This window comes from Thermobia domestica, chromosome 2 (genome assembly GCF_964235325.1).
Source record: "Thermobia domestica chromosome 2, izTheDome1.hap1.1, whole genome shotgun sequence".
In the NCBI taxonomy this organism is placed as follows: domain Eukaryota; kingdom Metazoa; phylum Arthropoda; class Insecta; order Zygentoma; family Lepismatidae; genus Thermobia; species Thermobia domestica.
Genome location: NC_137455.1, coordinates 265,771,423 through 265,797,161, shown reverse-complemented (window position 1 = coordinate 265,797,161; position 25,739 = coordinate 265,771,423). Strand labels below are relative to the sequence as shown.

The 25,739-nt window shown below is 36.8% G+C and overlaps 1 protein-coding gene across 2 annotated transcripts in view; it reads right to left on the bottom strand.

Annotated features, from left to right (window-relative positions):
- LOC145678475 (GON-4-like protein) overlaps positions 1–25,739 on the bottom strand; it is a 103,315-nt gene that overhangs the window by 60,938 nt on the left and 16,638 nt on the right. For both annotated transcript variants that reach the window (XM_081748655.1, XM_081748656.1), the window contains exons 4-6: positions 17,791–17,921; positions 11,569–11,710; positions 2,639–2,773 (exon numbers count right to left, since the gene is read on the bottom strand). In XM_081748655.1, the coding sequence (XP_081604781.1) occupies positions 2,639–2,773; positions 11,569–11,710; positions 17,791–17,921 (408 nt within the window). The remainder of the gene's footprint in view (positions 1–2,638; positions 2,774–11,568; positions 11,711–17,790; positions 17,922–25,739) is intronic.

The window sequence follows — 25,739 nt, the reverse complement described above, 5'->3', positions numbered from 1 at the left end:
GAAAACAGTTTGTCACTCTTTATTACCATCTTTGTTCGGTGGCGATTAGTGTTGAAGTCGGGAATCATTAACTTGAACCTCTTCCGGTTTGATTCGAGGAAAATATTATTTCACGAAAAAGTTTCTCCTATTTCACATGCGAAACTCCTTAGAACATAAAGGGGTAATGACTCAAAACAAAAGTTTTGAATCACTCTCAGAAAGAGCGATAGACTGGGAACGCGAGGGCATTTTTAAGCGGTGGTTACGATCGCTAAAACTAACTCCAGAAAAGCTTTGTGTGCCGTAAATGCAATGTGGCGATAGTCACAAAACTGAGTTTTATTGTATTGATTCAGCAGGGTTTGTCACCAGTCATGCTGGTGTCTAGTAGCGTCTTTGAATCCCTTCTGCATGATTCATTTTATATAGGCTATACAGGGTGGCTCAGGAGGAATGTCACATAATTTGTGAGATGATTCTGCATGTGAAAATAAACCGAAAAAGTGCATGTGTCCAATTTTCGATCGTTACGGAACTGGAGCGTGTTGAATACTACACATATCCATGAATGATTATGAACACAAGTGTGAATATTACTTACCAAAATGGTTGTGAAGGACAGAATAATAGTGGGACAGATGACTGATCCATCCTACAAGAGGTGTTGAAAACGTCCCCCTGTCAACGCGTTGGAGAGCGTGTTGTGTTGCACATCGATTATCATCTCGGCAGGCTTGAATGCAGGCAACAGTGTCGGTGATGCGAGCGGCAAGTTCTTCGCATTATCCACCTTCGTAGCGTACACATCCCCCTTTAACCAGCCCCATAAACATAAGTCTCATGGGGTTAGGTCGGGTGATCTGGGGACAAATTACTGGGTCCGCCACGGTCAATCCACCGTTGAGGAAATGTGTTATTCAGATACCGGGATACTTGTCTGATACAGTGAATCGGTGCAATACTCAAGCACGACACGCAGAAGGCCTCAAGACTGCTCACTGATCCAACCCACGATTGCACACTGGGTACGCTTGCAGCTGTTGCCTCGGTGCGACGTCACAGTGCTGCCATCTGTTGGAGAACCCCACACCTCTTATAGAATGGATCTGTCATCTGTCCTACTATTATTCTGTCCACCACAACGCCTACATGGTATTTCGGTATGTAATATTAACATTATGTGACATTTCTTCTGAATCACCCTGTATGTTCGCTATTTCCCAAAACAATATATTTATTTATCTATAAAAGAGAAAAGAACTTAATAAAACCATTTATTTAAAAGACTGCATATAAACCTGATAATAAAAATACGAATTATAGAAAGAAATGCGTTTTTAACTTAGCTCCTCCTCGTCACATTTCGTAACGCAAGGCTGAACACCTCTTCCCCTCTTGACGAGTTACGTAATAAGTGGACGACCTCTTATTGTCATTTAGAACGTTGTTCTGATCATTTGGCAGACAATTATAGTAGGCACAATGTTGCCACCACACTATTATCCTACTATGCACACTACGTTGAATGACCAGGACTATGTTTTGAGTAAGAAAAGAAAAAAACGAATTACAAAAAAAACAGCGCGTATTAGTAGGAAGATTAGTGCACTAATCTTAAGACAGACTCTTATAATTACTTTTTAACCCATTGTGTGCCCCTGAAAGATGCAGGTCTATCACACTCGAAATATATATATATATATTATATATGGGTTATTCCATGTGAAATCAACGAAGCCCACAACCCGAACATCTTGGATTTTTACCAAAGTTTAGTATTTCGTAGGGATTGTCGAGATATGGAATTGTGCAAAGTTGTAGCTTCCTGTGTGACGAAGTTTCTGAATTATGAGGGCTCAAAAATACGAAAAAATCGTCCACTTTGGTACATACACGAAATTTTCGGACAACACTGCTCTTGATCTAATTGGCGTAGAGAGCTGATTATTGTTTTGTTTGAAAGAGCATAAAATAAGCTTTCCAACGATACATCGCATGCCTAGTTTGGGAAGAATATCTATTTAAGGTCACCCAGTCACGTTGGAAAAAATTGTGAAGATCGTATTGTGAAAAAGGACTTACGACTCTGTGTGTCCCTGAGGATGCATGTCCGATTATAAAACTCCAAATATTGAAAGAAAATTAATAGGTGAGTAATTCGATGTATTTTTTTTTTTTTTAAATAATATTACAGCAACTAAAAGAAATGTGTACTCATCTAAGTTTGATGTGAAATTAATGCTTAATATAGGTCTAAGATTGTAACAGTATCTTTACAAAGTCCATGTTAAAGACAAACAAACTTCCTATATACAAATTAGCACAAAATTACAAAAGTAGTCTTAAAACTGTGTATAACTTTTTCACAGCAACAAACAATTTCAAAAGAGAATTCTAGTGCATGGAGTGTACAAACTAATGCAAGATGAAATTCTGGGACGCGAGATGGATAGCCAGTGAGTTGCTCGATCTGCTAAGAAAGGTGTCAGGAAAAACCGAAAACAGTACAGTTAATAACACATTATATATTAGACGCAGTAATAAAAGAGTACACTTACAAAAGATACAATCTACTTTTCTGTGTAATTCCCCTTTTATTAGGATCAATTTATTCTAATAATAAACTTATCTATGTATAAGAAAGGCAGGAACTTACCTGTCGTGGTTCTGGCAGTTTGAAAACGCCATCTTCTGACCATGCCGTCTGTGTGGCACAATCTGTACTTTTAGTAACAGGAGCTGGAGATCCCACTTCGCTAGCCACAGATGACAAGTCTTTATCATCGTCACTCTACAGAAAATGTATTTTAATATTTAATTATATCGTCTGAGAAGATACATTATTAAGCTTAGCGTAAAGAATAATCACATACTGAAAGGAAAGTGTTGTCAATGTTAAGTATTTTCTACCAATATTTTTATGAATTTCGCTTAACATTTCTGGTCACCTGCTGATTTTATTTTATTTTCAGTTTAGCGTTCTTTTCAGTAGCGAGGTTGTGTGACATGGATCAGAGCCACGAGAAAGCTCTGATTACCTGTTGAAAATAATATATTCATGCTTATCATGGTCATTTATTTATGTGATTTAAACATGAAGTGGGTAATATTAGTTGCAAATCATGCGCATGGATACATTTTGTAAATGTAAATGAGTTGGTAAACGTAACTGGTTGTTTTTGTACATTTATGATGAAAAGCCGTGTCATGTATTAAAGAACCTCAGCGCCACAAAACGTAACATCCGAGACATTCATGTGCTACATAACAGCGTTGTAAAAAACGCTTTTAAAACTTTTCTTTTCATTTAAAACATTTTTAATGTTTGAAACAAGTTACTTGTTTTAAACAAACAAAAAAAAAAAAAAAAAACGTTTAAAATGTTTATTTTGTTTAAAACAATAATCTAAATAGACATTATATATATATATATATATATTATATTTTTACAAATATTGCTTGCTATCTATCTAACAGCCAGACCACACTTCCTTAATTTCGATCCGCCCAAATGTTCAATTCCGGAGAATGAAATCGGGAATTTCCCGATCTCCGTTCACGGAATGTGTAGTTCAGTTTCTTTGTGTTACGTTCTATTGGTTTTCTGTATTCTTAACCTTTAAACGCCCACTGACGCAAAAGCTGCATCGGGCTCAATAGCTCAACCCCTAATTAAGGCAGGAAGATGATTTGGTATTAATTTATTCCTAAAGCATGCAGCTTTCCGTCAGTGTGCATTTTATGTATGTGGTGAGTACCACGGTGGAGGTGGGTGGGAGGAGCGTAAAGATCGTGTTTGTTTTTTAACAGTTATTTTTTGAGGGGGCATTATTCCCTTGGGGTACACTCATAAAAATTGGTATGTGAAAAATTAAATGAAATGTTTAAGTTTTACGTCCCACGGTTATGCCGGCCAGGCTAAAGGAGACGGTGGTGATGAGAAATGAATGAAATGATGGAATAAAGAAAGTGGGAAGAAACGGGAGAACCCCAAGGAAACCCACGCACGCGATGTTTGTCCATCACAAGGCTCACTTGGCGCGGGTTGGGATCGAAAACAGGAACCACATGCACCAGAGGTGAACACTACCACTCAGCCACTGCGCCCCCAAAAAATTGGTAGGCTATATGAAGCAATGAAGTAGACCACTACATGTATCCTATATTTGTACTTCTTGCTTATGTGGGGAAATTAGCGAGGGAGCAAAGTTGGCCAATTTTTGAAGTTTCAGTTTTTTGACGTAAATTACATTTATTTTTACAACAAACATCAATGGCTCAGCCCCTAAATTTGATTAAGCTAGAAAGATGAGTTTGTTCCAATGTATTCCTGACGGATGATGGTGCTTTCCGCTAGTATGTATTTTATTATGTCGGGTTACCACAGCCGAAGGGGAGGTAAAGCTCGTTTTCTTATTTTTTCACCAGGTTTTGGGTAACCTCCCCCTTTGTGATACTCCCATAAAAATTGACGCAATGAAGTAGTCTCCACATGATAATAATCTATATGTGTACTTGTTGCATATAGGGGAGGAGGAGGGGCAAAATTGGCTAACTTGAATATATTTTCAGAACGGTTCCATATAAGACAAGACACCTTTCACTGAATTGGTCTAGAAGCATAATTCTTGTTCCTATACATAATGTATAGAGCAAAAATTATTTGCATATGAATGTGATACTTTGGTGGGGAAGGGGAGAGAATGTCACATTCAACGATTTTCTTTTCTGCTCATAACATTTTTTTGAGAATATTTTCTACATAAAACGAATTCATTAGGCTTTATATTGCAGCAATGGCTACCATTTTTTTTTACATTATTCTCACTCTCACAAGTATCTCGTCTACACATTAGCACCATTTTGTCAGCGTAAGGTGATTGCAAGGATTACCAGAGCCCTGCAAAATCAATTTGTTCATTTTTGTTTCTTCTTCTACGAATATGGCGGGAATTGCATGAATGTACCTCGTTGGAATCTGTGGTCTATACGTTTCCAACGGTGTACGAATCATGACTCTGTAATAATTAGGGAGGGGGTCACCAGAGCCCCCAACGTAAGAGTCCACGATTTTGTTAAAATCTCTGACGGGCGTCTAAAGGTTAATTGTGTTATTATCCCGTAGACATTAATCATTGTTAGTTGCTGCAGATAAAGATATATATATATCTTAAAAAGTATTTAGTTAAAATATTTCATTTGCTTCTTATAGGCTAGTCACTGCTCTTTTTCTTTGGGTTATATTTGTCAAAGTATTTCTTATTGCTTATGACGTGAGAACTGTTCATTATTATGGATATGATAGTGACGAAAAAATACTCAAGTTTTGAATTTGTGAAGTTGGATTCTAGATTAGTGCATAGTGTGTTTAACCTTCGTTATTCTTGGTATGTAAGAAATGTTCAAATACTTCACTTGAATTTCTGTTGGTTACACCCGGTTGGTTCTGTCATACACCCATTGTCGTTCAGTAATTGCTGCTATAATAAGAACAGAACTCTGCTTGTAATTTACTCCACGCACAAATCCTGCGGAAGATGGGTTGTGTTTGTTAGGAAATTAAATTAGCTTCTTTAATCTGATATTTTAATGGTTTTAAACATGTTCAACTACACTCGAAAAAAAAAAGTTTAAAACAAACTGAATAAAACATCAGCCCTCGTTTTAAACATATAAAACCTGCTACATAAGGTCAAAATTGAGTTCCCTTGTGGCTTAAGCGGTTAACGTAGGCGCCTTGGCCACGGTTCAATTCATGGCGGGAGCTCATATGGTTCGGATCCAACGTTAAGTTCAAGTCTCGGTACAGTCTTGCTGCTGAAAGTAAGGCTAAACTCAAAATCAAATCAAATGAGGTCAAAATCACTTCGATTGAACATGGACACAATGAAGAATAGGATCGCGTGTTGAACTTTACGAAAAAAAAAACATACATAATTACAAAACTCTGCAACTTAATTTTTTACCTAGTCACTACAAAGTTTTAATCATAATGACAAAATAGGTATAACTGTTTTTTCGAACACGGTGGTAAAATTCATATAGAATATATTCCTTAGTGTACATTAATTATATTTTTCAGTGTAAATATTTATGCACTAATATGTTATACAGTTATTTTACACAACTGCGTTGTAATTATTATTAATTATACCCAATATTTCCCTTCCTCACACTGGGAGCTTCGTCTGGGGGGAGGGGAGGTTGACATCGAAGAAAATATTAAGATTCTAATTACATACTTGCCACGCTGTTTTTTCTTATATTTGAAAAATACTTCTGATTTTAAAACTTCAGCTCCAAAAACTCTTATTATTATTTACACACGAAATGAAACTTATTTATGGCCATTATATGAAATATGTTAACTGTCACTTAAAACATAGCAATTCTTCACACTCAGTCATCATGTATTAATGTAGCTATTTCCCAAAGTCCTACAAAAAATACTAAAGAAAAATGCAACGTATTTTTCTCTACACAGAAGCTGGAAGCAAATTATCAACAAGGGAATACCATTAAATCCACGTATTTTCTTTAATATGATTCCCTTTCTTTAATAAGTATCCATCAATTTTCACTTTACGAACTGGCTACATTGATACATAGCGAATGAGTGTGAAGAATAGCTATCTTTTCAGCGAAAGTTAACATTGTTCATATAATGGCTGTAAATAAAAGATTCATTCAATATGTATATAGTAAGAAGAATTTTCGGAGTTCAAGTTTTTAAATCAGAAGTATTTTTCAAATACAAAGAAGACATTGGGGAAGTATGTAAATAGAAGCCTGATATTTTCCTTAGAAGTCCAGTCCCCAGATTAAGCTTCCAGTGCAAGGGAAGCAAATACTGGATCACAATTAATAACTAAAAGAACGTAGATATATAAAATAACTTTTATTTCTATATTATTTATGTACAAATTGGCATGTTTAAGAATATTTTTAATTCATTGATAGCATGTTTCTCATCAAGATCATTAGTAAACGTAATGTCAAAGAAGTTCAAAGCTGCCCTTGCTAGCAAAATATTTTTTACGAACTATAAAAGTGAATTAATTAAATGTTGTGATCACAAAGCTGTGGTTTTTCACTTCACTTCTTATTCCTTCAATAGTGGTCTAGTATCATATTTATGAATAGTGTAGAGAAACAACACGTTACAAGTACTTATCTCCTCAGATGTCCTGAAGAAAAATACAAGCGGGTTCTGAAATATCGGTACAGACTAATATACATCAAAATTTTGGAAAATAACATATATTTTTGCATTTATGTCAATGTTATTTTTTTAAAAAGCGAGATCAATTGATTTAGCTATACTGGACGATGGTTTCTTTCTTATTTTTTTTTTTCTTTTTCGTTTTACAAACAAAATATTTAAAAACATTTCTTGAGACACTGTTGGTATCACAATCACTTAATGAAAAAAAAAAAAAAATGATTACAGAAAAAGAAAACCTTGATCCTCTACCTGTTCCCTTCGGGGAGTACATTTCTCAAAATTCAACCTTACCCATACTTTAGGATATACACAGAATATTTGAATATTTGTACTAAATTTCAACTTCTTAGAGCGAAAAATCTCTTAACTTCACTTTTCACCTTCTTAGACGATGAATTTCAGCGTGAAAAATTTCAATTTCCTACATCTAATGGTATCAGAGATCTGATGAACACTGAAAACTGTTCCCAGCCCCGTAAAACACGCATTTCGAAATGATGTGCTATTCCCAGTCTCGGATTTAAAATGCACATTTACACAAAAATTAAAGTTCTTACGTGTAAGTTTCGGAAATCACGTGAATGAAAAAAAAATGAGGCCACTCATAGTTTACAATTCGCAAAAACCAGTTTCATCCAGTGTCAAGTTCAAGAACATTTGTACAAAATTTAAAGTTCCTCGCTAGACTCAGTGGTTTCGGAGGTCCGGTAATGAGTGAATCAACGGATTTGTTTGTTTATAAGAGTATATATATATATATATATATGTGTGTGTGTGTGTGTGTTTGATTCATTGAAAAATACACAGAATATGCTGTCCGTTTGGAAACAATTCATGCTAGAAGAGAGACGAACTTGTCAATTCTGACAGCAAAAAGATTTTCTTGAATATGGAAATTTGTGTTGCAGTACTTACGTCCAGTAAATCAACTCGAAATGTGTGAATCGTGCTTAATCAAGTTACTATCTCCTTTCATACTTTATTAAGTACCTTTAACGCAGCGTAGCTTTGTTTCTATACTAATATGTGAATGGTCATCCGATGATTTTATTATTAATTTTAACAGCCTTGATGTCAACACCCTCCACCATCCAAGCCCCGCTGGTCGGAGCGGGAATTGCTTTCTTGTTCTACCCTTTTCTAATACGAATCAAAGGTATATACTCAGTCTATGTTAAATGGGTACCTTGGTAAACTTGGCAGTAAATGTTGCAGGAGCATGGTGCTGACTCTATCACCACTTGTGTATGTTGAAGTCTAGTAAAAGTGAGAGATTTATTTCCATCCAGTACTTGGGCCTCATATATCCTGAAACGATGGGGATGTCATTTACCCTTTGCCTGTACTCTGCGTAGAACAGCGAAGGAATTTCCTATTTTCCTTGGGGATACCCTCGTGCCGCCTATGAGCCACATTCAATTGTGCATTAATCAATTCTACGACTAAAAATAGTAAGTGCTCCATTTTATCCGACTTCCTACTCGACATTTCGTTCTCGAGTTATGGTGTTCTCGTACGCGAAAGACTTTGGTGTTTTTTTTTTTTTTTTTTTTTTCTGAACACCATGTATCTATCAACATACCAAGTTTGGTGCCGATAGGATAAGTTCCGCTAAAGTGTGTTCGTTCGTTCTCGTTCTCGTTCTCGTTCTCTCTCTCTCTCCCCCCCCTCAAAGTCTGCCTCTTCATAACTTGAGAACCTAATCTACACAACATATTTTACACGCTTATATAGTAAGTCAAGTTCTACCACCATGTCAAGTGAGATCCCAATCGAATCAATTTCATTGATTTTTTTTTCTTTCGAAAATCTTACTTAAAATCTGGCCGCCCGTAATTTGGGAACTGAAAGCCTACACAACATAGCTAGTAAAAGTTTACCACAATGGAAAGTGATTCCGACAGGATGTGTTCGGTTGAACTCATACTATGCATAGTGTCACTGATTTTTCCAGGGATAATTAAATCAAGATCAACCTCAAGTGCAGGACAAAAAATCAAATAAATCAAACAACAAAACCGGTAGTAGACGTTTTTTAGAAATTTAACATTTTGGTTACTGCATCTACAAGATCATCATCTGGAATTTGTAGACATGTTTCGCATAGCCTGCAAATATGTATCAAAATACCAATGGGTAACTGACCACTACATCTCTGGAATTTCTTTGACCGAATGAAATGAAATCTGGTACGCAGTTACTTTATATTCTCTGGTAGATAGTTACTTAGTTTGCTAAGGAAGATGGGAAAAGAGAATTTCACAGTAGCGAGTTTCCAGTTGCCGGTTTTAAACTGGTGCTGCACGATAAGAAAGGATGGATATATTGATCGAGCCTATGGTAGTTCTTTGAGATATTTGTTAAGTCATCCTTTCTACATAACATAGTTTTCGAGATAGGTTGCTTTATAAATAAAAATTCCGACTTTCCGGCACCTTATAATTTTGAAAGGCATTTTAAAGGGAAACAACTTTTTTTTTTTAATCAGTCTGTAACTCTGTATTTGATATTTTGTATCTACCTTTCAGAACGTTGCCCACGAAAGAAAATAGTTCACTTTCACTGGCCCTCCCGAACGACCCATTTCTGCTGTTATGTCCCCATACATTCCTGGCTACATGGGGTCTGTATTTAATAACAGTTTAGCAAGATCTGCGAAACGGCGAAGGTAAAAGTGACAGCTTTCTAGGAAGGGTTCGTTTGTAAACTATCCCCAGCCTAATATAACCACTCAGCAATAGTGAAACAATGAAAGAAGGTTTAATCGTCAGCAAAACTTGTGTGGGTATCATCCGATGATGTTCAAAACAGGCCCCTGCAGCCGGAAATGGTACAAAGAAGATATCACCAGATCGTTCGAACCCCCAATACGGCGCGCGCCATTAGGAAAGCACTGACAAAGGATAATCTCCCAACGCTGAGAAGTTTGACCATGCAACACGGTATCCCAAAAGGAAGCTTCCAACATCATCTGAAAGAACCTAGCAATAGAAGCTCGTCACAAAGCATGCAGACCGCCTCACTCACAGTGCCATATCCAGGAGAGGTTTACAAACGCCAGAAAATTGTATTAAAGATACTTCCCAGGGCACAAGTGGAAATACATGTGTACCCTGGATGATGAGTGGCTCTACCTTGATGAGACCAACAGAATTCGATGCATTTTCTACCGTCAGCCCACAAAAGCCATTCTGATTTTGTGCAGCAGTGCAACGAAAGGTTTTACAGGGGATTTCTGGTTATGGGAAGATATTGTTCTCGGGAAATGCTGCCATTCCTCGGAGTGCCTTCCAACACTAAAGTCAATGCAGATGCAGCTTACTTGCAGAGTTGAGTTGATTTTGAGTTTAACGCCCCTTTCAGCAGCGAGGCTATGAGACGGGACCTACTGACTAACGTGGAATCTGAACCACATAAGCTCCCGCCGGGAATCGAACCCGCGTCTCCCACGCCAAAGGCGCGAGCTTTCTTGCAGAAGAACGTCATGGACCCTCTGTATAACACATACATCTCCTCCCACCTGTATGATGACAAAACCACAAATGTATGGATCCATATGAACAAAGACTCCAGCCATACGCTCGATCATCCCAGGCGTTTTACGCACGGATGACAGAAGAAACGGGAATTCGAGTGATCTGATTCTCGTCAATCTTTGTGAAATCTCGGACTGCTCACCTAATGGATTACTATGGTCCGAAACATGCACTGCTCGACACCGTTCCCGAACCATGCAGAGTCTTCGGAAAGTCACCAAAGCAGTATGTTGAGATATTCCTCATCCCATTCTACGCAGGATTTTGATACAGTGAAAATCAGACTGGTGGCGATCATACTAGGATTGTGGCTACAACATCGAACGCAATCGGTGGTGTGAAGAAAGAGCTCGAAGTCAACCGTGGATGACCTATACACATATGTATGAGCTCTGTGTATAAATAATTCATCCAATTTACCACTTCTCCCCAAAACTAATAACCAGTATATCCTTTTTTGGCTTAAAGACAGTAATAGTACTTATAATTACGCTGTACACAAACTGCGTTTTTTTGATTAGAAGAAATGTAAAGAAATGTACATTTGAGCACAGGCTTATGAGCACTGAATATGGAAATAAAATAAGATAATATGTCATCTAACTGTCTGACTGACTGTTGAATTCAGTAACACATATTAATATAATAAAGAGCACATAATATGTACCTTTCTATATACTACAAAACACAAGAAACGTGAACGCAATTTCAATAAATCTTATGATTAAAGAAAGAAAAAAATGAAAGTATAAATACAACTGGTTTAGGTAACGAATAAATTCTAACATTGTGTTCGCTTCGCAGAAATAACTTTTTTAGCATTACCTGATCATCTTCATTCGGTTTGTATTCTTCATCACTGGTGTCTTCAGAAAACTCACGTTCAATCAAGACTTGAGATTCTGTATTTGGTATTTTGGAAGGAGTTATTGGCCATGGTACTGTAACTTTCTTTTCCAATAATTCTCTGCAAGAAATTAAGATTTATAGTTGAGGTGTGTTCTTGAATTTTCGATTCGTCGTTAACTGCAATTCCAGTACTGATTGATCCTTAGAATTATTTAAATGTATTTTTACACAATTTCATTGACAGTCGCTTATTTTTCCGACAATCTTTTTCTCAGAACGAATTACAACAGATTTCACATCAAAACTGTTAACTTGTGTCTCAAAAGACATATATTTGAAAAATTATTATTTTCAGGAAAGATCTCGGTTGACTAATTAGAATTCACTGTCCCTCTTCACCACTGAGCTTAACTCGTGTTTTTAAATAGAGATCACATGAATAAATACCAGTATTCTGCTTGTCCTACGTAGGTTAGCATGTATTCTAGGCTTACATGGAAGACACTACTTGCATTTTTTTCAAATTAGCGAGATTCGAGAACTGAAGCTGATAATGACTTACTTTCTTCACGCGGGGCCTAATTATTATGCATACAATTCACTTCAATAAAATACTCAATTTGCATTATACTAAGGGCATGTCAATATATATATATATATATATATATATATATATATATATATATACGCGGATTTGGCAACACTGATGAAGCTGAGCATGAGCAAGAGCATGCCCTAGTATTCTGTGCTTGCAACAGAGATAGAATCGATCAAATAGAGTTGCGTACGTGCGAGCACCAGTAGGGTGAAATAGGTGACAAATACAAAATCCGTCAAATATAGAATGAGTTCTGTCTTACGATTTCTGAACTCCAAAAGGGAAAATGCAGCTGACTTCCATCGAGACTTGTGTGCCATTGTGTGACTTTCATCGAAAATTGTGACAGACAGTAATGAATGGAGGGAAGGTCAGGCAATAGTGCAGTTTTGGGAAGGGCGTTAAATGTTCATGATGATGAGCGTAGCAGAAGGTCTAGTGTGCACTGTCTGGTGGAACGCCTTAACGAGAAAGTGGGATCCAATCGCCGGTTCACAATAACTGAACTCGTCAGAGAGTTTCCCGAAGTGTCTGCGAGAACAGTACATCAATTGTGACTGACAAGCTGGTTATCACACACTGTGCGAAGCGGGTGTCAAAAATGCTTACTGACGCTTACAAAGAGCAAAGAATGACAGCTCCAACGTAATTTTTGGCCCGCTACGCACGGAGAGGATGGTGACCTCTTTTCTCACATAGGGCCTAGATATCTTACGCCACTGAAGAGTCCAAGCAACAGTCAACGCGATGGCGGCACTTTGGTTATCCTAAACTGAAAAAATGAAATATCGGTTCACAAAATTATGCAACCATGTGCTAGGCCCAAAAGGATGTGATTCTTGTGGAATTCTTGAAACCAGAAAGAACAATTACATTAGATGTGTATTGCCACACATTGAATAATCCGCGATATGTCATCCGAAGTCGGAGGAGAGGAATCCTACACTCTGGAATTATTCTGATTCATGACAACACCTGCTACCACACAGGTGTTCGTACTGTTGAGATAATTCAAAGATTTCGATGGGAACTATTCAATCATCCCCTTACAGCTTCCAACAATTTATTTTTCTTCACCTGAAAAAGTGGATTGCATTGAAGCGTTTCAATGACAGTGAAGTGCTCAAGACATCAGTTCTGGACTAGCTGCCCTCTGAGGCGGCAGATTTTTACACAGAGGACATACGGAAGCATATGGCACGCTACCAGAAATGTTTGGAAGTGCATGGTGACTACGTTGAAAAATAACCAAGGTAAGTACTTGTGTATACTTTTTTTTTTCTTTCTTTCATGTGCCTCGTATGTCAAATGGATGGGTAGACGTGGATCTTCATGTCACATGAAACTTCACACAAAACGAAAAAATTCGAACTCAAAAAGAATTCCGATTTCCTAATCTCCACTAAAAGATTAAGAACTGCCACACAGTTTTCAAGCGCTGATATAGTGTATAGCGCGGCTCACGTGTTTCGATGTACGAGAAAAAAGGAACGCTACATTAGTTTACAAAGCAATTTCTTTGAATTGTCAGATTCTGTAGAGAGACTAAATTTCTAAATCAGGAAAACATGCTACTCCCAATGGAACTGAAATTTTCAATCCTGATTGCATTCTTTAAAAAACCTAAAAATGGACAAAATTTTGAAGGGACAAAATAAAGGAAATGTCACATTTCTTAGTGTAACAAATGACAAATTAAAGCAATGATTCTGGTCTTTTTCTTCCAAGAACGTCATTATTTATCATCATTGAGTTGTGTTATTAACACTAGCAATCTTTTTTAGGTAAGTTAAAAGACATTGAGAGAACAGTATAGTTAAAATATTTAATTTGAACAAAAACTCCGAATAAGTCTGATCTGATCTACACAAATCTGTAGATATCCACTTCAGCACAGAGACTATACGAGACGTGGATCTGCAACTTAATGTGGGGTAAAGATTGGTTTTCCATAAGCCAACTGCACCGGGTTCTAGCCCTAGTCATGGAGACTCGTTAATAGTAAAAGTGCAGTCCTTCATAACATCAGTATTGCATTCCTGTTATAGAAAACACACTCTAAAATGTGAATCGAACACATCTAAATCTTTTCTTCTTAACTAACTTCTGTTTTGCTTTAAAGGAAATGAAATCTTCACTTCGAATTACTTAGTGGTATATGTAAACAATTGTCGTTCGATAATGTACAAGTGGCTTAAGATCTACTGTAACTGTAATACATGTAAAACGGAAGTGTTACAGACAGGGTTGGCTGGTTTAAACCAAGGTGGTTTAAACCATGGTTTAAACCAAGGTTTAAACCAGCTGGTTTTTTCAAAAAAACCAACTGGTTTAAACCAAAAAAACAAAAAATGTTCGTTAAAGTGTAAGTGTTTGTAAAATCTTGATGAACACACATTTGTGGGTTATCACGTTTCACTCCCGTATATTATTCGTATTATATTCAGACCTAAATTCTCCATTCATTACTCAAAAAGATTATACTACAAAAGCAACTTTTTTTATAAGTTTATAAATGTTTATTTTGTGATTTTTTGTAGTTATTATTGTTATGTAATTGCAATCAGAGAAAAATTCTAAATATTGTTTCGTTTCAATGTTTACTATTGATAAAATGCATCGAAAATGCCGTACTTTTTGTGTGGGGGGGGAGGGGGGAAGGGTCATACAGACCTCACGAGAGGCCTTTAGTGAAATAACTATCTTTGGTATCTATTTATGTATAAATGAGTCTGAGCCAAAGTGGACTCAAATAATTCGTATCTTTATTCACTTTTCTTATTGATATGCAGATTAAGTCGGTGTATTTCTTTAATTTGGACCAATAAAAGTCGTTGTTAACTAACTTGAACTAAATTAGTTCTTCTGTACTCCGTAGTACTTTGAAATTGTTCATATGTAATTCTGTGTAATGGTTTCACTTGTGCAACTGTTTATGTTTTTGTCCTTCTGAAATGACTCTTGACAGTTATATTAAGAAGCATGTAAAGATCAGTACAACGATTTTTATCATGATTCCTTCGTGAGTGAGTCGGCAGACGTATCGCATTTGTGGGCAATTAGTCCTGGTTCCGAGTTCAAATGGAGGACAATTTCTCTCGGATGTAACTCGAGAAGCGGTTTTTATTCCGCTTTAAGGCTATGTGACCACTTCCAGCATAACTCGGTTGTCGCATAATAACATCAAGGCGAAACAAACTTATTTCTGTCCATATATGATATGAATATATAGAGCAAATTATTTAAACCATAAAAACCTGGTTTAAACCGAAAAAACCGGTTTATTTGGTTTTTTTTAATAAAAACCATGGTTTTTGCCAACCCTGGTTACAGAAGAGAATTTTGAAAACTTTTATATTATTGTAATCTAATCTAATCTCTGAGTTTTACGTCCCACGGTTATGCCGGTTAGGCTAAAGGAGACGGTGATGATGAGTGATGAATGAAATGGTAAAATGAAGAAAGTGGGAGGAAACGGGAGACCCCCAAGAAAACCCATGCACACGGTGTTTGTCCACCACAAAGTTCACTTGGCGGGGGCTGGGATCGAACCCGGGACCCCAAGCACCAGAGGTGAACGCTCTACCACTGAGCCACCGCGGCCCCCAATATATTATTGTAATATGGTCTGTTGAACATTGTATTTTTTTAGTGTTACTATTAAAAACATTAACTGGTATCATAAAGGAAAACTACACTCTGTTTAAGAATTAAGTGTTGATTTACTTGCTGATAAACGGGACAATTCATTTACCTCCTAACTCCCAAAGTTCTAAATGTAAATACTGAACTAATATTTCGAGATAGTCTGGAACTAAATTACATTGACATTGTGTTTCCTCTAAACACAGGCGTTTGGTTTCGAGAAAAATATCTACGTACATATAAGCATATCCGTTTTCACTAAGTTCTGTAATTTATTTATGCAGTAGATCTCCCGTTATGTCAAGTTTCATTCATTAATAACCTGTAGTAGATATTGATATGTTTAGATATTTACTAGAAATGCTCGGCTTCGTACAAGAAGAATAATGTTTATGCATAATATTTTAAAATAAAGAACAGAGTAGAATGAATAATGAAGAGTAATGCCATCGGTGTCGCCTGTCAATTGTAGGGTCAGATGACATACATGCGCTTGACTAAACTTGGGATCAAATAAAATCGGGTTATTACCAATCACCTTAGCTTCTTTGAATACTACGGATTCGACACTACTCTCATTCATTCTGGACATTTTATTTTTCACCTGAACTTGGATTTAAACATCATCAGGAATATCACTATTCATCTCAGCGACACCGAAAACTATGGACTCGACAGTAATATCGGTCCTTTTCGATTATTTTTATACATCTCATTTCTCCCACAACCTTTGGGGTGTCTTACTTCCACAGTATTTTATCCAGACTGTAAGTCATATGTCTATGTCTACTTGTCTTTAAACATGAGTTTCCATACCGAGTTTCATCTTCCTACCATAGGGAGCTTTTAAAATATATTTTTGGCACAATTTTAAATCATTTCTTCTCCTTTGAACCCCCTTCCACCTTAGGATACGTATCAAAAATTCTAAAGAGCCTACAGTCTCTTCGATACAATTACTTAAAAGTACAACAAGCCAACGGTGTGGATTTGTATACCATACATTCATTCATTTTTATACAATAAGCCAAGCAACGTCCTTGGCGTTGCCCAGTCAATTCGTGGGCCAGCTGACACACACGTTCTTGACTAAACTCGGACCCAAATGCAATTGGGCTGTCACCAATTAAGTTAACGACTCCGAAAACTATAGACTAGACACTACCTCGGGTGTAGTGGACATTTTATCTTTTACTACTTCTCACACACCTTCTGTCGCTGGGGGCTGAACTTCGAGCTAGATGACATTTGGAGTGTCCCTATTTATCTCGACGACCCGAAATCTATGGATTAGACACCAATATCGGTCGTGTTCGATTATTTTCAAGTCACCACTTCTCATTCTCCCTAGGAGTGCTAGGGGTGTCTTACCCCAAAGATTTGTTTTCCCAGAATGTAAGTCATATGTATATGTCAACTTCTTTTTAAAAATGAGTTTTTACGCCGAGTTTTATCTTCCTAACATGAGGAGCTCATGGTACACACTATTTTTGGCATACATTTTAAACTACTACGCTCCCTTTAAGCCCCCTTACGATATGTATATAAAAAAAAAATCTCTTCCAGACTTTGATCTCTTCGATACAGATAATCAGAACAATGCTAAGCCAACATGTGGATTTCTATACCGGACAAACACACGAGCAAAAATTCACTTTTATATATAAGATTAAAATTCATATTAGGCATTTAAGAACACTATACTTAGCGAAACAGTAGTTTAGGTATTCACTCAACACATGGAAATAAGGATGAACTAAGTATTTCAAAATATCTTCCTTCCTGAAAGTTGTTACGAGTTCTTTCTGACAAAGAATTACTCTTCTTTATATTAGCATTTAACACAATATCTCCAATAATAATATCGTGTAGTAAGCAGGAAAAAGATATCAAATGTACACATTTACCAATAATAACGGCACTAAAATACAAAGGGATAAGTATAATTATCTTACCTAGTTTTCGCTCTGGTAAGCTTTGGTTCATAAACACATTCCTCTTCTTCACTGTCACTCTCATCAAGTTCTCCTATGTCTCTCATAGTATTTCTAACCATAGCTAACACATGCTCGTTTGTGATCACATGCTGTGTGAAAGACAATTAATAAATGAAACATGATCTATTTTCGTCTTCGACATTTCATAAAAATCATAACACAGAATTTTAATAAGTGGATTATTATCAACTTCCGTAGCACGAGGAACAGCTGATTTAAGAACAAGTACATAGTAATTCTTGTCACCTTATTCGCCCTCATTCATGATGACTTCTCAAATTTTCGTTCATGTTCTGTCGACATTAAGCGTTAACGCTTAAATGTTAAATATAAGGTAAGATTGGATAATAGGTGCACCATGGGCGATAAGCGTACGTCACTACTACTCAAACCACACCACAACATACTAGGTTTGATCGAGCCCCGTAAATCTCCTAATTATGGTGAAGTAATTAACGATATATTCTTATTCAAAGTTTCAACAACAACAACTAAAAGGAAAAGACTTTATGTCACAGTGTACACACAGCGTAAAGACGCCATTTCGGATCAAAATGAATTAGCAGTGATCCAGGTGCTGGTCGAAGTATAGCAAAATATTATTAAATAGAGACCGAACATTCATTTACAACATACCGAAAAGTCTAAAAAGATATCAGCAAGAGAACGTAATAAAGATCGTATTTAAAAAAAAAAAAAAAAAAAAAAAAAAAAAAAAAAAAAAAAAAAAACCTACATTAGCGGAAGTTGGCAACCACACTGCTTTTCACATTACTTTCAAGACAATACTTGCCTACAGAAGACACCATCCTTTTAATATAGAAACGGTGTGACGGAGGACGATGGGCAATGGGGAGGAGGAGCTAACCAAATACGGATAGTGTGCATCATGGAGACTATCTTAAAGATCATTTCTTCGATCTACTTACTAAGTATTAAAAGGGAAGGGAACTTTATAGTATGCTCTCTGGAAGGAGTGCGTGATCTGCTGATTTTCTTTTTGATAAAATATGGCCTTGGAATGGTCCAAGATGTTAAAAATCAAAGGGCATAAGATTCGGGGTAGCTACTCGATGAGTACTCGCCGACCAACCCAATGACCCGCTTGTCTAACCACTGTCTGATACATACAAATGGCAGTGCGTCATTCTGTTGGAAAATCCTTCGGAATTCACATGATGGAAATACATGTCCCAGAAATATCCTGATATTGCGCTTTATTTAAACAACCACAAATCAGTGATAGGCAAACTACAGTCCACTGTAAGATTCTATCTGGTTCGCAACACGATTCCTAATATGATACTTGTAACTTCAGTTCTGAGAATTACTGGAACCCAGTTCAAGACTGACTATTACAAGAGTTTTGTAAAAAGTATCACTAATAATACAAATCACTAACGTAATGACCTTTCACGTGCCTAAAGCGCTCCAACGTTATCTGTTAGCGATATGAAGACGTGGTCAGGGCGCTGTGACATCCTACCTCTAACAGATGTAACAGGAGCTTTCTGGGTGTAATAGTCATCACCTCTTTTATTTACGTGACTCCCCAGTTTCCCTCACGACACTGGGTGGACGCTGAAAACTGAAAATTGGGGCGCACCGGTCGAAAATTGAGCATGGAACCATCCGGACCTGAGTTCAACGCTTTAACCACTAGACTACGGATGCCATAAAATGTACTCTCATTTTTGGTAAATTTATTGGCCCGCCTAAAGTTTTCTTTTTCCTCTGGCCCCCTCCTAGAAAAAGTTTGCTCATCACTGCCATAGATGAAGCTAAGCCCCACAATTCGGAAGTACCTCACACAACACCATTACCTTTGCCGCGACCTCCTTACAAGAGTCTTTCAACGATGTGTTAATATCCGACCAATAACTATAATTATGTTTATACTGTTCTTCGTTCTTCGTATATATATATATAGGGAGTGGCCCAAAAGTAAGTATACAGTACCGTACTGATCAAGCTCATTGCATTTTATATAATTTCTTATGTTCTTCATCAGGTAGACTTAGTTTCTTTATTATTTGTTTTTAATGTGTTTTTACTTGTATCTTAAGCTCGGAACAGCCGAAGCAAATAAACGTATAAGCTAGAATGTTATACTTGATCAATGCAGGGGTGTATACCTACTTTTGGGCCACCCTGTATATATTAGTGAACTTTTTTCGAAAATCGTTTCAGCGAAATGATAAAGGTGTCTTTTAGCGGGCAAAGTGTGCCCGATTTTTTTTTTTTTTTTCAGAATTTTTAGTCAACGCTTTCATGTGCCGCATCGAGGTTTTATTGAAAATATATGCAACCCACACTACACGGTATCATATTTCACGTTTTTGGCTGTGTAAAACACATGTTTTTTTCTTTTTTTAATTCAGCCCTTAGGTGCAGCTTGAACTATTCGTAATTCACCTTCCCAAAGCCCACTTATCTGCAGTTCTTCGCTTAAATTAGCCAAATTTCAACGCTTAAAGCGAGAAGGTTGCGTTTTTTTTTTATTTCTATGTATAAAAATGGATTTATTTTGTTTAGCCTAAGAGTAGAGTTTATTTACTTATTTATTGCTGTAATGCAATTCATTATCAACATTCTCGATCATTTATCCTTTGGCCAAAATAACCCGGAACTCACCACGAGCTGACTGCACTTCGAGTTCCACCCACTTTTAATTCCGCCCTCCTGCCCTGGTCTTACTTGCTTTACTTTTCTAGATGACATAAGTCTTTTTCTCGATCCGAACGTTGGCTTTCCTTGCTAGAAAACAAGGCACAGAGTATGAATCCGTCACGACTTGCCGGCCTACAGACGGATTGAGAAGCTTGTGTCGGCAAACCCACCATTCACTCTACTGCTTGGGTATGCCATGGAAATGCAGTTATTTCTTCTCCGGGCAGTTTCACTAACTGCTAGTGCAGCAATTCAAGATGCAGGAGACATTTAAACGGAGCGCAAAGACCTTGTTATTGATAAAAATAAGATCAGGAGGGAAAAAAGAAAATTCAGCGCAGCTGATCAAGAAAATAACGACATAGCTGGAAAATCTGTTAGAGGAGTCTTTTTCGATGGAAGAAAAGACCAGACCCTAACGCAAGCAAAAAAAGGAAAACTTTGGTATCAACGGCAGATAGAAGAACACTTAACAATAGTGGAAGAACCAGGTTCATCATATTTGGGCCACGTCGTACCGAAGTCTAGTAGTGGAGAGGACATCGCCGTTTCTATGTACGAATTTCTGGATGAAAACGGAACTGATCTGTCAACGTTAGCAGCAACTGGCTATGACGGTACACCAATCAACACGGGAAGATTTAAAACGGCTCTACATTGTTTAAAAAACTAAATCGAGAACTTCAATGGACCGTTTGCCTTCTTCACGGAAATGAACTACCTCTTCGTTACTTAACAAGACATCTCGACGGGGGAGCACCGGGTCCAAAAACACTTTCGGAACTCATTCGAATAAAGCTCGACAAGTGCGAACACCTTTGGTAAAATACCAAGCAATAGATCTTGACTGGTTGGATGAATTCGCAAAAGTTGAAAAAATAAATTTTGACGCGGACAATTACTACAGGGTGGAATGAATGACCTTGTCCCCAACAAAACCTCCGCTAACCAAGATGCTCTCCGACGAGATTGAAGAAAATATTTAGTCAGTTGCAATGCTCGAAGAAGAAATAACTAAGCATACCTAAGCAGTAATGCGAATGATGGGTTTGGTGACGCAAGCTTTTCAATCCATGTGTGAGTGGTAAGTTGTGATGGATTCATACGCTGTGCCTTGTTTTCTAGCAAGGAGATGCCAACATTCGGATGGATATAATACAATGCCATCTAGAAAAGTAAAGCAAGTGAGGACGCAAACAAGTAAGGCCATGGCAGAAAATTAAACAGGGTAAGAGGGCGGAACTAAAAGTAGGTGGAATTCGAAGTGCAGTCACCTCCTCGTGCTGAGTTCTGGGCTATTTTGGCCAGAAAATAAATGATCGAAAATGATAATGAATTGCATTACAGCAATAAATAAATAAGTAAATAAACTCTACTCTTAGGCTAAACAAAATAAATCAATTTTTTCTACATAGAAATAAAAAAAAAAAAAAACCGCAACCTTCTTGCTTTAAGCGTTGAAATATGGCCAATTTAAACGAAGTATTGCACAAAAGTGGGCTTTGGAAAGGTTAATTACCTATAGTTTAAGCCGTCCCTAAGGTTTACTCTAAAAGAAATGAGAATACATGTTTTACCCAGCCAAAAACGAAATATGAAAACAGGGTTCTTACAAAATTACTTTTATCATTTTCCCTGATTTCCAGGTGCAAGACTGACCATTTTCCCTGACCCATGACATTTAATAAGATAACGGTGTACTGATGATGAATGCCTGTAAGAGCAAAATAAAGGTTTGGGCCAGTGGTTCTAAATCTGTGTGCTGCGAAAGATCAGCTACTTTCCGTCTGTAACACTATAAAGTAGACACAGAGCCATACAAAAGGCTAATAAAAGTAGACAGGCAAACCAGCGTAAGCTAATCAAAGATCTGCTATTTAAGCTAGTGAATAAACTTTATAAGACATCTTCAAATAAAATTACACATTAACGTTAAACTTAAAAATGGCCACCCTCCTCCCCAGAGAGCAGCTGTAACTTATGAATTCAATAAAATATCAACAAATTGCTTCAGTTAATTTCGAAGAAAATAAGACGCGCTCCTTAAAATTTAGTAAACGAAAAAACAATACTTTAATTGAACTTCTCAACACTTCTTTGAATTCAATAAAATAAGAAAATGAAACAGGTAAATGTATATGCAATTGTGAGAATGGAAATTGAGAAGTTTTGGCAACCACTGATTTACCCCGAATCCTATATATTATTTGGGGCTTTCAGATTACTTTTAACTTTAACTTTTAGATCTACAGACATTAACTTATTTGCCGTTATGATAAAGTGAAGACTTTCTTCTTTTACAAAACGCTTCAATAAATTTACAATAACAGTGATCAATTCTTCATATAAGAGAGAGGGGGCATAGGTTTACGCCTGAAACTTAGTTTAAAAATGGTTCTAGCTCCTACGGCAGATCTGAAAAATGTAAGTTTAGCAGGCATGAGAGGATCTTGAACACCTGATTCCACTTTGCTCACGGTGCAATTTTGGGAAAGTTTAGTGTCAGGACTTTCAATGAAACCTTTCAAATTTTCAAATATTTTTAAAGCTCTGTCTACACACTCAGCATTTTCTACCCATCGAACTTCACAAAATGTTTCGGGGAAACAGAATTTCCTCTGAATTTTCACTGTTCTTACAAAACGAGACAAACATTCCTCTTCGGGCTGGTGATTCACTGAATAAGTAATAAAGACTTCGTAAAAATTTGTTGAGGTTCCATTTAACTATTAAATGTCCCCTTAAAAGAGCATCGAGTAGCACATGTAAACCACAGGATAGAGAGGTATTGAAGTTAGAAACTTCCAATTGACATTGAGTTCATCCATGCTTATCTGGAGTATCTTGGTCAGATCAAAACCCTCTGAGGAAGCTTTTTTAAATTTCAACATCAAATCACTTGCAGTTGTCCTATATAAAAAACAAGAGGTCAAGTACCTTGCTGTGACTAAATTTCAACAACAAATCACTTGCAGTTGTCCTATATAAAAAACAAGAGGTCAAGTACCTTGCTATGACACTATCTTCAATTTGATCCCAAAATCGCACATGCAGGTCCATTTGACCTTTCGCAGCAATACTGTTAAACGACTCGTCAAACGCAACAACAAAATATTCACATTTTTTCAAGCTGTTTGTAAGTTTTTTTTTTTTTTTTTTTCCTTTCTTTCCTGCATAAATGGGGCAATATCATAACATATAGTGTAGCTACATTTAACAGGCCACATGTGAAAATTGTTACTGTCTGGAAAAATCATATGTTACTTAAAAATATTACAAATTACAACCTGAATTTCAGGATATATTAAATCTTCGATCCAAGCTAGAAGTTATGTACAAAAACGTTCCCAAGATGCTCACTAAAAGAGAATGGTAACAATAGTGTTTGTTACGGCACACTGGAGCATGTTTTGTCCTGTTTTCTTCATTGGACATCAGCATTTAAATTTGATCATATATATATATATATATATATATATATATATATATATATTTAAATTACAGTCTATTACGGTGTGAAAAAGCATACAGTAGTAGCAAATTACCCTCATTTATTTAACATTACTTCTATACTATTATGTTCCCAATAGAAAGAAATGCCACCATTTATAATGTGAAATGTAACAAATCAAACTATCTTCATAAATTACATTCTTAATATTAGAAATAATCTTGTGTACAAAGATACATGAAGTAGTAACTACTTTACTTAACAAGTTTACATACTATAAATATAACTCTTGAAACTTAACGAAAATCATTTATTTGTAGTCTCTCTTTCAACAAATAATGACTGAATTATTGGCTTATCTTGGCAAATAGGTAAGACGGAAAACAGTTTCATTTCCTGAGAAAAATGACCAATTTTCCTTGATTTCCAGGTTTTCCAGGTTAAGCGCCATTTTCCCTGACTTTTCCCTGTTTTCTAGATTTGCAAGAACCCTGATAAAACCTCGATGCGGCACATGAAAGCGTTGACTAAAAATTCTGAAAAAAATCTGGCACACTTTGCCCACAAAAAGATACCCTTTAACCGCTTCGCCCAACCGATTTTCGACAAAAGTTGAAATTCGGCCTACCCTAATATATATATATGTATACCTAATATATACCTTTTCACTAAACTGAATATTGTTCGAAAACATGGGATCCTCATTTCACCGGAAATGAAATGAAATATTGGATTTTTACGTTCCACGGTTATGCCGGGTAGGCTAAAGGAGACCGTGATGATGAGAAATGAATGACAAGGTGGAATGAAGAAAGTAGGAGGAAACCGGAGAACCACGAGGACGCACACAGTGTCTGTCCGTCATAAAGTTCATTTGGCGCGAACTGGATCGAACTAGGGACCCCATGCATCAGAGATGAACGCTCTACCACTGAGCCACCTCGACCCTTCATTGCACCGGTTCAAGACCCCTCTATAAACTACCCATCTGTCTGGTCATCCTTGGTTAAGAACTGCAGCTCCTAAAGTTTGTAGGGGTGTGCCAATTGTCCGTACGCAACACACAAAATATCGGTCGCTGACTTACTACCGATGCGGACTCCACTTGACAAAGGATGTCACGACTGCAGTTGCTGTTTCCTCATCGGTAGCGGCCTAGAGCATCCAGAATGTTCCCTATACTATATGAATCTTCTCTCTTCAAACTTCTGCAATATCCACAGAACTGTGGTAAACACTGTATCTTCTCTACCTCAAAACCGGGCGTTGAAAACCACAACGACCACCCTAGAACTTAGCTCCTCATTTTTCTACGTTTAAAGCCATGCTACATTACTTAGAATAGCACATTACATGATACCACATACTGTCGGTAACTCATCAACAAATGAAGGGAACTGAAAAATGACTGTTATGTTGGTACTTGTCAGTAAAAGTTCGTCTCAAACGATGTGCTACATGCCCTTCTTCCTATTTGAAACTTTCTAGCTAAATCCAGGGTGGTCGCTTTAAACGTCGTCCCCATTATGCACACCACTCTATTTGGTTTCCCCCCTCTACTACAACACATTTCACATCACTGCTCTCCATCACTTTTGCCTTATACTGTATATTTGGTCATCGTCAATTTCATTGAAAAATAGCCAAGTAAGTATAGAAAGAATATTACAGAAAGTAAGTATAGTTTAAAGCAGTAACTATTACAAATTGTAATATACGTATTTTTAACGAAATAACATTATATTTTGTTTCTTGTAAATAATGTATAGAAAAATTATTCTATTGA